At 34.8% G+C, this 16,150-nt stretch overlaps 1 protein-coding gene across 1 annotated transcript in view; it reads left to right on the top strand.

Annotated features, from left to right (window-relative positions):
* Nucleotides 1-6,925, top strand: part of LOC106478306 (protein GPR107-like) — a 51,958-nt gene extending 45,033 nt beyond the window's left edge. The window contains exons 14-16 of the mRNA XM_013938835.2: nucleotides 336-383; nucleotides 1,719-1,876; nucleotides 5,340-6,925. Of these exons, the coding sequence (XP_013794289.1) occupies nucleotides 336-383; nucleotides 1,719-1,876; nucleotides 5,340-5,448 (315 nt within the window). The 3' untranslated portion in view covers nucleotides 5,449-6,925. The remainder of the gene's footprint in view (nucleotides 1-335; nucleotides 384-1,718; nucleotides 1,877-5,339) is intronic.
* Nucleotides 6,926-16,150: the final 9,225 nt, after the last annotated feature.

Below are 16,150 nucleotides of genomic sequence, written 5' to 3'. Positions count from 1 at the left end.
CTGAATACATAAATAAATGTACTTCTTGTAAAAAGTATGTCAGTTCAGGCCATATGATTAGATAAGTTGTGCAGCATAACACTTGAATCATTTGAAACATTATAATTAATATTTAGCTTTGGTTTTCCAGTATTTAATCACAGTATTTTCTTTTTTTAAGATTGTATGTCACAAACTGAATACACAAACAGATGTACTTCTTGTAAAAAGTATGTCAGTTTAGGGCATGTGATTTGACAAGTTTTGAAACATAACAGTCTGTTCAGTGGAAACAATATAATTAATAGTTAGCTTTGGTTTTCAAGTATTTAATCATAGTATTTTCTTTACTTAAGATTGTCTGCTACATCTACTTCACCAGGATCGTTGTGTACCTTCTCAAGGTATTATTACTATATTTTGCTTGAGTATATAACTGTGAAATATTCATGTAATTACTATTTTAAGTAACTGTGGTATTAATCCATTGACTGTGGCTGCTCTAAATATTAAATGTACCAGCCATACACTGTATACAATACACTCTCATTCAACTGCCAGAGGTGGACCAGACCCTATATGGCAAATCAGCAGTCAGTGAGTTAAACTAACCACCAGATAAAATGGACATAGTACTCATCTGATTATGTATTGTCAAACCTTAAATTTTTATTTGCATTCATTAGATTTATATCATCACTAGCTTTACATCCAGTACTTTTATATATATAGTGATGTGCAGAAGAACTGTGAAATATTTTGAGGGAAATTTTAACTGTTACAAAAATAGCATAAAATGTTTGTCAAGTTTTTACCACTTAATTAAATGCAAACAGAAAAAAACATGTTTAACTTATTTGTCAGATTGATACTGTGGTAGGAAATGCCCTGACTAATATTTATGTCGAAAGTTTTTCTCTTGCACTCTAATATTGAGAAAGTACATATCAAAGAGAAAATATTTTGAAATATTTAAAAAAAAAGTAAAAGAATTATTACAAGAGTCTTCATATTAATTTAGCAGAATATACAGTTGAAAACTGAAAAAAGAAGAGCAATTTTACTTATTTTTTTCTACCAGAAATGTTATGTGAAACAAAACTGAATAATGAAAGCTTTTAATCTTTTCTTGAAATGCTTCTGAGATATATATTATGTCTTTAGTAAATGTACTATATATATGAGAACAAAGTAAGTGGCCCTTATAGTTATTAACCTGTGAACAACAGTGTCTCATACCACATCTTTGAATATGGTTTAGATAAACTTGTTAGTTGCATGTACATGTATGGATGCATTATTTTTAATATACTGTAGTCATAAAACTTCACTTTCTTCACAGTAGTTCTTTGGTAAAGGCTGATGGGGATCACTGTTTTTCACATATTCAGTGTATTGTACTTTATGTCTAACTTGAAATCAAAGAAGTAACTGTTCCATGTAAAGTTTGAAGATGGCTTGAATGGGTGAGGAGGAAAACTTTATTGTAAGTTTAATATTGCAACAACTGTACAAGGTTTCATCATCAAGTTCTTGTCTAAACATTGTACATTTGTTACTATGTTAAACTTATAGTAAAGTTGTATTCCTTGCTCATTCAAGCTATTTTCAAACTTCATTGCCTTCATTATGGGTTCCTCATAATCAAATTTAACTGTTTCATTTGCTGCAAATTATGATGTTAGAACCTACCTCACCATCATTAAAAATAACTAACAGAGTGTGGTTTATTTTTTTAGATTACTGTGCCTTTCCAATATGAGTGGCTCAATGAGTTTTTCCGAGAAACAATCACACTGGGATTCTTTATTTTGACTGGTTACAATTTCCGCCCAACATCGAACAACCCTTACATCAGGTTGTCTCAAGATGATCCTGAGCTACAGATGGAAGAAGTGTAAGTTCTTACTTATCACTCATCATATTAGTGTGATAGAACCAGTAATCATAATAATCATTCTTACATAATTTGTAGAACATAGTGAATTTCTGGAATAAATGGATCAGGTCATTCTAGATTGTTTCAAATGCTATAAAATCTATAGTCAAATTGAACAAATATTAATGAATTCATAAGATGCACATAGATTTATGATGTGTTAATTGAATTTTTTTTACAAGACAATAACTCATTTCCACACAAAGAAATGCTATTTTCTTACTTGTCTGCCTTTCAGATGTGCATGCCACTAGCCTTGAGCTAACTCTCTCACCTAAATTCACGTGTTCAATGTGAACTGCGCTGGTGCAAGAAGACATCATTATGCAATGATGACCATCCACCAAGAGGAGGGTGACACAACCTCCATATGCAATAACTCCCCCTATGCACTTGTACTCATGATATCTTCATTCTTCTCCTCTGCATTACATTGAACAGATGTGTCCAAATTTATTATTTAAGTTCAATGTGATGAGATTTGTGTGCATTAATGAAACTTTGGTATTTATTTTACATTGACTTTTGTTTCAAAAGTGTTGAGTATTATCTTGAATCCTCAAGTGGCAGTGATTTCTGTTTAGTTCTGCATGAGTGACAATGTTTATACAATGGCTTTTAGAAGCTCATTAACTGTTGTGAACATTGCAACCTTTATTTAATGTGTTGCTTATTACCACATGTTTAATAGGCCTCCTACTTCTGTCCCTTTAGCCAGTGTTCTTTCTCCTAAGTCATAAATGGCCTATTGGACTATGAATTTAACTTGATTTGCTTTGGGTAGTGCCTTACTATGGATAACATGCTCAGGTATGTTCCTTTCCTTATCTTTCCCCTGTGTCCCTTCACATTGCCTGTTCTTTACTCCATGAACCCAATTCTTGGGATTGCTTTGTTTTTTCTCCTTGTTTGTTATTAAGGTTATGTTGTTTCCTATCTTTAACAGCTCCCACATGCCTTGTCCTCCTCATGTATGTAACTCTTTTGTCCTGACTTGCAGACATTCTTCCTTTCTATATTCCCTATCTTTGGCATCTATTTGGCTTGCTTGAGGAATGGGCCCCTTGCTTTCTATTTCACTCTCTGGTTCCCCAACTTCCTATGTTCCTCTCCTCCCTCCATTTTTTGTCTGAGGCACTTTATCATGCACCAGAGGAGTTTTCTGAAGATATTCATTTCCCTCTCTTTGCCAGCTTAGCCTGTTGCACTTCTTCTGCTCTATCCCTCCTTCCTTAGTTTCTCTATTGTTGGGTCACATTGCATTCCATTTTACTGTACACCTTCTTCCTTCTTGTATACATGGTCTTTGTCAGGCTCTCTTTCTTCTCTTGGAAGTCTGTGATGGTGTTCAGTTCTCACTGGAGACTTGGACTGCAGTTCCACAATTTTGGTCCTCTTTATCTTCCTAGGTTTTTCTTCTTTCCTGACCTTGCTCTTTGGCATCTATTCCTCATCTGAATCAGTCTACCCTTCCCATTCCAGGTTGCAGGCCTTCCTTATTTGCTCTTCTCCTACTACTCAACATTTAGTTCATCACTTTTCTTATCTGTGGCTATCTTGTCACATCAGACCCTGTGGGTACCCATCTTTTCCTCTTCTCCATTTGTTTCAGTTTCTGCCGGGAGACATTTTTCATGTTCTCTCCCATCCCATGGTCTTTCTCCCCACTTCTCTTTGGTCCTCTTTCCATTTCCTTTTCTCTTCCCTCCAACCCCTTCTGTGGTCTTTTTCATGCAGTCTGCAGTTGGCCATGGTAAGTGTGTCAGACACATTCCTACACGCCCCCATTGCCCTGGCCTCCAGATGGTTTCTATGTTCCTTCCATCATATTTGTGTTTTGCAATTCCTTGCTCTTCCCTTCCACATAGCAATTGGCCCCTTTTGTATTATTTTGTGTTGAGAGGGACTTCCCTCACCATCTTTGTGGCCTTGGGCCATCTTTCCTTTTCTTGGGCAATTGATATTCTGTTGGCTCATTCTCAGGAGGTATCCCCTTTTGCAGAAGGCTACTCAGTTGGAGTGGCTTGTCAAGATATCCAAGTTCTTTCTCATGCCCACTCAATATTTAATACATTTGGATGTTTTCTTCATATCTTGTCTCAGCCAACTCAGCTTTCTCCTTTTTGCCTGTGAGCTATGGATTATTTAGTCACCAGAATTTGTACTTATCATTTTCATCATGCATGAGCAGTTCTTTTGCTTTTGGGGATTCTGACTTCCATGGAACCCCTCATTTTTTTTGGTGTATATACATGCACCTCCTCCAATGGACCTTGCAGATGCAATGGATTCTTTCTCAGATTCTGTTGTCCTTGATTATGAACCTCTCCTCTACTCTAGGATTTGTCATGGTGGATGGTCTGCACCGATACTATTTCTGGCATTCCATTACCAACCCTCAGAATGGATCTCCATCTCTTCACTAATGCTTTCCTCTTGGGTTGAGGTGCATCTCTGGATGATGACATGACTTCTGGCATTTGGACATAATTCTAACATTCACTCCACATCAACAAGCATGTTGAAATTCTCCATGTTTGTTAGGCATGTTTCCATTTCCTGCTCCTTCTGGTGGATCAATTGGTCATTATACACTCCAACATTTTCATTGTCATTTCTTATACCAACCATCAAGGGGGCACCTGTTCCAGGACCCTTTGGTTTTGGATGTTAGACCTACTCTTCCTAATTCATTAACATTCAACTCCTCTTGTTCCCTGTCATGTGCCAGGAGCTATGACCCTTTTGGCAGACTGCCTCTCTCAACTGTACCATGTGTTTCCTATTTCTTCACTCCCAGCTCTTTTGTTGGGTTTGCTCTTGGCTCAGCATGCCCCCCATTTGTCCCTTTTCGACTCCTCCTTTAGGTCCTCATATTGATACACAACACTCTTTCTTTAGTCCTGCTGTGGAACCCCTTTGGCAAACTCAGCCTAGGTTTCCTCTGCTTCTTCACTTGGCATCCATACCTCCCCTTCCTATACCCAATATCCAAGTTTCAGTTACTAATGCCATACCACTAATATGTATTTCATTTCCTTGTTAATAATAAGTATATTTGGTTAGTTTTGGCAATGTAAAAACTAATATATTTTAAAACCTGTAACATTGAAAAAAATGCTGAAGTTATTTTGCACATTCAATTTGATACTAATGGAGTTACAATTTACTTTTATACTCCTATATATTCTGGACTATGTTCGGAGTTTATAGCATATTTCAGCTACTTAGTGTGGGTTTTGTTATTGATCATAATTAATTGACATTTAAACAACATACCTAACTAAAACTGAGGGTAGGTTTTAATTAGAACAATAATAATATTAATATTGAAAAGAATAATAATAATGGTTTTAGAGGAAAAGAAAAACATTTCAAAAACAACCTGAAATATAATCAGGATATATTGTCATAATTTCAGGATAACCCAAACAGGACTGACTGAAGGTATATTCAAAAATGTCAGATCAAGAGATCCTACAAGGGATTCTAAAGTAACTCAGCAAGAAGATAGTCATGAATATGATTGATATCATGACATTTGCTTGTATTGTAGTATTTTTATTTTTTGTTTCTATTTGTACAATATGAGATAAATTCATTTTTGTCTTCTTTAGCCCATTTTTTTTTTAAACTAAATTCAACTGTTAGTGCTCAGGTATCTTTTTATTTTAATATTTGTTGTAGAATTGTTTTGTAACTATATCTTTCTTAGAAAAGCTTGAAAAGTAGCTTTTATGTGCTTTTGTAATGAAAACATTGTTAAGGCATCCTGGAATTTATCAAAATTATAATTTAAGAATTCTGCCATGAAGTTAAAATTTCTTTTAAACAATATTTTTGCCAACACTGCCATATGAAATGTATTTCAGTTAAATAAAACTTTAGAGACGGCTTGACCAGGTAATGAAGAAAACTTTATTATAAATGTATGATGTTTTGACAAGATTATGTCATCCTTAGGTACAAGTAGTTTAAAAGACACACATGAATATATATATACAGTATGGAACAAAGAAGTCACATGACTGGAGATTGCTTCACAGCCTAGTATAGGTATCATGGTATGCCGGGGTAGTGGTTTAGGGTGGAGCTGTTTTGTTCGATTAAGCTAGCTTCCTTTATTCTGCATTTATTGATGTTTGGTTCTTTTTTTTAAATTAAAGTATTTTGTATAGACATACTGTGGTTTTTTAGTTGCAATTCACCGAACATAATAAAAAACCCTCTCATGTTTACCACCATTGCAACTCAAAAAAACCACAGTATGTCCATACAAAATACTGTAATTTTAAAGAAAGAACCAAACATGAATAAACACAGAATCAAAGAAGCTATCTTAATTGAACAAAACAGCCCCACCCTAAACCTATACCCCATGATACCAAGATACCTATAATAAGCTGTGAAGCAGTGTCTGGTCATATGACCTCTTTATTCCATATTGTATATATAGTCATGTGTGTCTGTAAACTACTTGTACCTGAGGATGACATAATCATGTCAAAACTTCATACAATTGTAATAAAGTTTTCTTCATTACCCAGTCAAGCTGTTTCCAAACTTTTATTTTCTAAAAAGTGGGTTCCTCATCATCAAATTTAATTCCAGTTAAATGTTTAACTCCCTTTTATTAAATGACACGTTTTTGTACATTTTGGTTATATTTAAATTTTTTTCTTATCAGATATGTGAATAAGTGTTATCATTACCATGTCTTAAAAAATTATTTGGAGATATTTTACATTTACATACCCGTTAAAATAAAAAAACAATGTTCTGTAAAAACTAAAAAAAATTTCCATTAATGTCTCTCACTAAAAATTAACTATTACACTTCTGTGCAAGAGTTTTGTGATTCCTTTGTAATAAGTTAATGTCTGACTTACTGTTTTTGACATCAGCTGTGTAGATTACTATTGTTTGAGTTTTTCATAAATGTTACAGTTCACTGTCATAAACATTAATGATTTAGCTAAATAATCTTGATAACCAGATGTCAGCCAATAAGCTTTCACTTTATCATTTACAGCTTATAATACCATATTGCAGGTTTAACAAAAAGAACTCTATAAACTGGATATTTATGACTGCAACAACACACATTTTAAGTGTACAATTACAAAGTGATATTTTTCATTAGAAGCTCTCACTTTGTAAGTTTACATAATGTATTTTGTAATATGCAATTAAAACTCATAAACATTTTGTGATAACAGCAGAATTTATGTTTTAATGACCTTCGTGTGTGTGTATTTTCAGCCTTGTACAAGACTAGATAATTGGTAGATTTTATTTGATGTCAACATTTTGTAACCAGTTAGGTCATTATATTACGCAGGAACAAAAATTTGTGTCTGATCACAGGTGAAGTCTGGCATAGCCTCGTGATTAGGGCTATGGATGTCATGATAGGAATATTAGATACTCAAAATTTCTCTAAGTATTATTAAATGTGTTATGCTTATTTCTAATGCCTTCTTCTACGTGTGTGTGTTTGTTTTTTGTAGATTAGTGTGCTGATAATGTATTATTAAAATATGATTTGAAGTAATGAGCAGTACTATAACTGTTTTTCAAAAGTGTTCTAGTCAGTAATTAACCAAATTTAATAGAATCTTTCTCCTAAAGGACAGTGAGTGTGTGATTTAGTTCTTTATAACTATTATTTGTATATTCTTGTTTTTACACATAATAAGAATTAGTATATGTGATGAATCAAGTTGATTTTGTGTTTTAAATTAATATATAAGAGTTGGGTTAAATCTCATGAAATGTATTCTATACTTTATGTTTAAGGTTTATTTTAACTCTCAGGAAAATATGCATAAGTTATTTGAGCTTCATTGACACTCATTCACTCTTTTGAAATGTTACAGTTTTCCTAGGTAAATTTAAATTTGACCTGGACGTAAACAAAGAAAACCATTGAATTACTTGTAGGCTCATCAAACATTGGCCTTAATAAAAAGAGTTAAAATGAAATATGGGGTTGTATACAGTTTATTCTTTACTCACTACTCCAAGTTTAAAGCTCTGAAATAGTTTGTACATCTCTTTGTTAAAGAACTGCTTTCTGAAAGTTAAAATAGGTATTTCATAATAATTTTTCTGATGGTAGTTATTTATGTAGCCAGCCTATTAAGTTTATTTTCTGCTGCATTATTGACGAATAGTGTTAACAATCTCAGTAAGTCTGTTTGGAAATGGCTTGGATGTATGCTTAACCATTATTGTAATATGTGCTTTGGGTTATGTACAGTACATGCAGGGCTTTCAGACTAACCCTGAAGCTTTATCTGTTCATGAGCGAAGTAGAATATTTTACATAGGTATGTGTAGTCAGTAGTTTTTTAGGTATTTAAAGTTGGGATGAAGTACAAGTTAATCATGTGTCGAGTTACTTTGTCCTGAACTTGTATATTTCAAATATATGTGTTTGCTTGCTTAATATTGATTTAATAAAATGTAATTGTATCTCAAATGAGAAAATTTTCCTATTTTTTGCAGTTTATTATGAGATGTTGCCCCCCCCCCCGTGGCACAGCGCTATGTCTGCGGACTTACAACGCTAGAAACCTGGTTTTGATACCCGTTGTGGGCAGAGCACAGATAGCCCTTTGTGTTTAATAACAAACAACAACAGTCTTAGATGGTCATTTTTTCTGCATTGTTCTGCTATTAACTAACTTGTAATTTTTGTAAAATTTATGAAAAACCACCACAGTGAATCTTAGCTTTTGCGTCGTTGCAAAGTATTATTATTTTTTTTGGTAATTTGTTTACTTTTTCTTATCGTAACAAGAAAATTTGAAGGCATACTCAATTGTAATTTATATACCTATAAGTGGTAGCTACAATTTGCTAACGGATAGCAAAACACAAATCTATATATGCATTAATATTCCAACTATATCTTAAAACAAATGGGGCTGAGATACCAACTAAGGAACTTTAAAACATGTTTGGGCATTGACGCAAGTATCTTTCGTAAATATCTGATTTTGGCTCTTTTTTACACTTTATTTTTATAATAGATAGATAAGAATAATACGTCCAAGGAAAATGTGCTATGTAATATTGGATGAATTCTATTCAGAAATAAAAACCATGGATATCTTCAGTTTTTAAACGATATTTACCTTTACCCAATGAATTTGATCTTTAAATATATACCAAAATGTTTAAAAGTAATGTCACAGAGAACGAATTCCCTGTCAATCTAAGAAACGGCCCTCAAGAACCTGGTTTTTCCTGGCTAGACGTATTTGATTTTATTGTTGTTTTTTTATCACACCATGCATGTTATAAATATTTCAGTAAAATATCACGAGAAGATCAAAATTTTGGGTTTGTTTGGTTGAAGAACTTGTACTCACTGGATAGGAAAAAAAAATTCATAAATACACAACGTTCATATAGAAAGGTATACACTTTAAGAACAATTTTCTTTTGATGTTCTAAAAATAAATCTCACCATTTCTCATGATGTACTTTTACAAAAGTGCAATTTTCAAAATTTATGTTATATCGGAAAGTTCACCAATACACAAAAGCATAAAATAACATTTAAATTTTACTTTGAAGTAAAGTAACTGCTGTCTAGCTTCATTGATAAGAATAACAAATGGAATCATACAGTTAAAGCACGACAGATAAATATATATGTATGTGTGTGTGTACAATTACGAAGAGTTTTGTTGTAGCCCGTTGTTTTGAAACTAAATTGCGATTGGATATGTGTTCATATTTTAACGATCTGTAGCAGTTATTATAATCGAAAGTGACTTTAATTTTATTGATAATTGGGGTCACCAGAACTTAAGATCAAAATGCCGTGACCTTCAAGTGTTCATACCAATGCCGCCTTAAGGCACTGCTGGGCCGTGGGCGGAGTATAAACTAGTGCCCTCCCTACCCTTGCTTTTAAGAAAATACCATAAAATTTGATGAACTCAATTTATTAGTGATAACAAAAACGAAGGAAATGAGAAATATATATATATTCCTTTTTTTTAAACTGGTATATTATTATTATTAGTTTATTATAAACATTTTTTATTATTACACTCACAGTGCGCGGAGGGCCCCTGACGGCCTTTAGGACCTGGGCAACTGCCCCTTTTGCCCATCGAATAAAGAGACTGATTCATAGTGTTTCCTTTTTGTCAGTGATTCTCAAAGTGTGGATCGGAACTAGTGGTGTTCCGAGAGGGTCCACCGGGTGGTTCGCAACGTCGAGGCCATTCTTCCCATTAATTCTGGTGAGTTTTTTATTACGGTGGCAAGCAAAAGTGGGTGTTGTAGGACCGATAGGTAGTCCGTAGGGTCTTTTGCCCCACCGAAGTGGTCTGTGGACGAAAACGTTTGAAGATCCCATTTATTTCCGAACAGTAACAAGAAAAGAACAGAGTCTATCTAGTATTATGCTTGCAGTTGCTATTAGAGTTCAAATTATTAAAACGGAAGCTTTTGTTTTGTTTTAGTTGGAAGCAAAACTACAAGATAAACACATCGGAAGAAAAAAATAGGACAAGTTATTAGCGTAGTGACAAAAAGGTTACTATATTGAGTACTCGGGATGATAAACAAAACATAAGTATTAAGAGCCTTCACATTGCAGGAATGCGTTGAGTATGTGGTTTGTTTGTTTGTTTGTTTTGAATTTCGCGCAAAGCTACACGAGGGCTATCTGCGCTAGCCGTTCCTAATTTAGTAATGCAAGACTAGCGGGAAGGCAGCTAGTCATCACCACCCACCGCCAACTCTTGGGCTACTCTTTTAGCAACGAATAGTGGGATTATAACGCCCCCACGGCTGAAAGAGCGAGCATGTTTGGTGGGACGGGAATTTGACCCCGCGACCCTCAGATTGCGAGTCGAGCGCCCTAATCACCTGGCCATGCCAACATTGTAGTAAGCTGTAGTACCGTGTGTTACACGAAATAAGTGTAATACGAATGTAATAATGCGTAAGCAAGCGTTTTTAATAGTAGCCTAGTGGTTAGCGTACCGGACTGTGGATCTTTATCTGAGGTTCCGTGTTTCGCATTCTGTTACCGCCAAAATAAAAAATCGGGTTTCGCAATTTGGGACCGTGGGTGGTTAAATCAATCTATTCGGTCTTATAACAGCACCCCATCATTGTAAGGTGGTGTTAGCTGGCTTCTTCCATTTAATCTATCACTTCAAAATTAGGGACAGCTGGCGTAGATATCCCTCATGTAGTTTTGCGCGAACTTCAACAAACAATAATTTGATACTGACAATCTGATTTAGAAGTCTGCAGTACTTTTAGCAAACTTTAGTAAACTTTGCTTATTTCCAGTACGGTGTTGTTGTTTTTTCTTTATGTTTAATTTTATTTTACAGGTTCAAGACATACAAGTAAACACATCAGATTTACATACATGTATACGATTTTTTTAAAACGTGTTATTAATCTGTATGCTTTTTTGACGTTTCTGTTGGCCAGATGAGGTCAATTGCACATGCGTTAAATTAAATTAATCACTTTTCTAGCTTTTTGTGTGGCAAAGTGATTAATTATACTGTCATTGTTCACAGTACGATCTTAGATTGTAGTACATTATTCCCACGCACATTAGCTCTATAGGATAGTATACCCATGGTTACAAGTTTTAGAACCATTATATAGTTTTTTTATACAGAATAACAACTTTAAGAAATTGCACTTTTCATTGATTATCAATTATTTCATTTTTATCACCATATGTATACTTGTATACGTGGGGAAATTGTCGTTAGCTAATTGATATGCTTAACATTACTTTCTGTTTTATATCTCCACCACTTCTATAATTAACAATGCCAATTTCAGAGTTCTGCATACCGCTTCTACTTGAACATAAAATCTTGCCACAGTGTTTTGTGTGTAATAGCCAAAAATTGGATTTATACACGCTTATCACACGGTATTTCAATTCTTGAGCCAACGCTTGACACACTACTACTACTGGGCATAATATCCAATCCAATCGCAGCAGGTATTTTAGTATAAATTCGACTGGAGTTCACCAAAACTTCGGGAGACAAACCGGAGGCCGTCAGAAATATTTATTTCTCTTCGCCCCGTACGTGGTAGAGGAGTAAGGGTAGACGTGAAATATCACAAGTCTTGGTTAAATCTTGAAGAGATCATTATTTACTACGGTCTCCCGGTGGGACAGCGGTAAGTCTTCGGATTTACAACGCTAGAATCAGGGGTTCGATTCCCCTCGGTGGACCAAGTAGATAGCTCTATGTGGCTTTGCTGTAAGAAAACACACACATCATTATTTACGAGCGGGATATTAATTTTAGTTGCAAGGGATGGGTGAGGAAAGCTTGTGCATCTTCTTGTTGGGAAGTAACCAAGACCGTAACGTCAGGAACCAGTTCCAAGTAGACCTAAAAGTTTTAAAAGTATACTTAAAATTTAGACAGTGGAATTATGAAAACCAAAACAGCGTACAACTGAAAACAAATTGAGGCTGAAAGATATGTATTTTATACATGATTAGAAATGAGTATGTATAACTATCTAGAAAGAAATTGCTGTGGCGTCGAATGAATTTGCCCGAAAAATCTGAAATGCAGAGAAACGAGGATTATTGGATATAATATGGGTAGCACAATAACAATCATTTGAAATTTTCAGTGGAAGGATGAAACGGCAAGATCAAGATGGATAATGCTCTGTCGTATTTGGTGTCGGAGTCGTAGGTTGAGGGTCGTACAAAGAATACGGATGGCTGATGTGAAAATATTCAACTGAACTCATTCCTAGACCCGTGCCTGTGGGCGGAGGGCAGCTGGAAGTGTCTCGTCGAACAGATAATTCTTCTTTCTGGGTCATGTTGGGCTGCCTCTCTTCTACGGGCTGATAGTCGATGGAGATGTCAGCTTGAATTATTTTGTCTTCTTACTATTTGTCTGTGTCTGCTGGTCGGATAACGATGGGTTTCCTGTCGATGAGTTTGAATCTTGTGTTGTCACATGCTGCGTCCGAGTCTATTTCTTCTGTGTATTCTTCGTAGAGGTCGTCGTGGTTTGCGTGAATTGATTCTTATAGACTGTGGACGCTTTGCTGGGAGTTTGGTGGTTCGTGGTTGGTGACCGGAGTTCTGTTGGCTTGGGTGAAATGTGCCGGGCAGATGTGGATGATGGGCGTCGGTTTTGTCGTTCAGCTCTGAAATGAAAAAAATTGCAAAAACATCCGTTAGACAGGATATAATCAGCAGTTAGTTTGGAAGTAGTGACGACTTTTATGAAATGTGTAGGTTCTCCTGTGGTTCTGGAACGAGTCCTGTGTACTGCGTGGATCTTGGTTTGGTGGCTTCCTCGAGAGTTAGTTAAACTAGCAGAAATACCCACCCTCCGGGCAGATATAACTGCGGAAGGCTATTTGGCCTGCGGCCTTTTCTGGAATTGTCTGACAATTCTACAACAATGTACTCATACCTGACATTCAACAATGTTCACCATCCATGAGAAAAAGGATTTTATTGAAATTTTAGTTCAAAAATGAGCTATCATTACAGCATTACATCACAGAGTACATTTTATTGAAGTATTTCTTTGTAAACGCAGTTATAAATGAAAGTGCTTTGCTTTTCTGTTGCAACATTCATGAGATTTTCACTAAAGAAAAACAAATATTTTTTTTAAGTTTATTTTTTATTGTTTTATATATGAAACTTACTCCGTTTTGTTTGTAATTTTTATTGGTTAAATCTCAAACATATCATTTTTGTGGACATTTCAATGTTTTATTTATTGCTCAGCTATAAAAATACTTCCTAGTTATAAAAATATTACCCAGTTATGATTGGTGGTGATCTGTGCGGTAGTTTCCGAAATCCGAGTTTTGGACGTATACATCGCAAGTTCCATTATAATAAGATTTCTTCGGGTGTGTTGGAATGGTCGACGCTCCTGAGAAAAACATAAAAAAAGTTAGTGTTAGAACGAGGGGGTTTACATGCAACTAATGGGGTGGAATTCCATGGGGAGAAGAGATATTCAAGGTCTTCGTGGGTGAAGGATTGAATTAAAATTCCATCCCTGCGGAGAAGTCTGGTTTGGTGAGATCAATTGAAGTATTAGGCTTAATCTTGGAAAGGAAGGCCTTGATTTGACTGAGGTAAAAGTCTTGAGAGATCCCGTCTATGATGATGGGGGGAAACTGCGGGAATAGTCGGCGTAGGTAATACATACTCGCATGGGAAAGCTTCTACCGTAGTATTGGAACGTTGGACGAAAGGACTTCGTAGTTCCTTGTCTTGTTTCAGAATCATCTAGTCAGTTTCTCTGAGCATAATATCTCATCTACCTTTACATGTATAGACTTTATACTCGTGTGACACATTCTGATTGGTTGGATGGCAACCAAGCATAGAATGAATTACCAACATGAAACTGCATTTTCGTGAACTTTATTTTCACACGTTAAAAAGTCGTAGTATTTGTATTTTATACCTTTTTCATCACTATTTACAATCACGAATGATTCTCCTATTGTGATTCTTAGCAAGAATGAAAATTTACACACGTTTAGACGAAGTGTTCAACAATAAATGTGCCATGAAGCAAGGTAGTTTTTTTAAATCGTAACTTAACCTACTTTTACATACTGCTCTTTTTTTTTCGTTCAGTTGCAAGATGGCCATATTAGAATCCTTTAGAAAAAATACAGACCACATTATAAACCACCACTGTTTGTTCAAAGATAGTGCGAGACAAATACTACGTCCTCTTTCTTGACATATGACATTTTTTTTTAGTCATTCATTGTATTGATTGGAAATGATTTATATATATTGTTACGTCTCCGTTCGTTAGTTAATTTTCCGTAAATTCGTTCCGACGAAACTTTAGCGACACAAGTCCTTTCTTAAATAAAACTGGTTTATTCTTTCTGAATATAACTTTACGATACACTTAATTTCAACAGTCGCTCTATAACAACGCTATGTCTCACGTGGCCAACAATATTTTGTCCGCATACATTCAATTACTCATTACACTGTTGTCCCATCACGTTGTGAACGTCTTATATATACAAGATTAACACATATCTAGTAAATGCTAGGGCATTCTTGAAGGAACAGGATCTTTCTAGAAACAGGTGGCGTGATACTAGTCACGTGACCTCGCTGACGCAACAATATATATATTGACATTAGACATTCCTCTAAGTACATAATATATTTTTGTAATTCGTGAATTATGAATAAGTGGTAACAAATATGTCTTTTCGTTTGTGGAAACTATTTTGAACCATTATGCAGTTTTATTTTATACGTATTTGGTAATTAAAGCAAGTATAGAAGTGTCAACAATTGTATGACCGTAGTCTATTATTAAGCAACATTTGTTTTTGTGGAATAATACTGTTATCCTTTTATATACACGTTAAAGGTTTTTTTTGAATACTTTTCAACAGATTACATGAACATGAAATGACAAAATTAATAATATGTTTATCTGGGAGATCATAAACTATAGCGCCTAAAAGTTTAGTTAACTAGATGATAATAGAGCTATTAAAATTATTTTGTAAATAAAAATATATATACAAGTTCATGAAATGTAGTCCAGAATGAAATAAGAATGTCTAACAACAACAACAAAATTTAAAAGATTTGATTGCTTTATTAATTCAGTTACTTTGCAGCTATAATTTATGACAAAAGACCCTTAAGCTCTTCCAATCCGGCATCAAGGTGAGCATAATATTATTATACGATCTTCTAATTTTTGAAAACCTCTACAGAACCAGACACAGAATACAGCGTTTAAAAAAAGGCCTAATACAAATGTCTAATGACACGTAAGTTAACCATAATCATGCATCGTGAGCTTGAAAAAAAGGCATTCACCCAATAACAGTTTTTGTTGTAACTAGTGGGTAGTGCTAAATTTCATTGTTGGAGCCCTGCCAAACCTTTTCAGACGTGTGATGTCACCATCAGGGTAAAGATCTTATATCCAAATCTCATTTTCCATTTTTATGACTTCAATTTAAATAAATAAAATGCAGGCAGTATTACTTATTTGAGAATACTGTTGCGTCAGCGAGGTCACGCGACGTTTCTAGAACTATCTTGTTCCTTCGTGAATTGTCGGGAGATTACTAGATATAGGGTAGTATGGTATATGTATAAGAGGGTGACAACGTGACGGAATAATGTGTGTGTAGACAGTGAGTAATTGATCTGCAGTCAGAGAG

Source organism: Limulus polyphemus, unplaced genomic scaffold (assembly GCF_000517525.1).
Source record: "Limulus polyphemus unplaced genomic scaffold, Limulus_polyphemus-2.1.2 Scaffold198, whole genome shotgun sequence".
Taxonomy (NCBI): Eukaryota; Metazoa; Arthropoda; class Merostomata; order Xiphosura; family Limulidae; genus Limulus; species Limulus polyphemus.
This window is presented reverse-complemented; position numbering and strand designations above follow the sequence as displayed.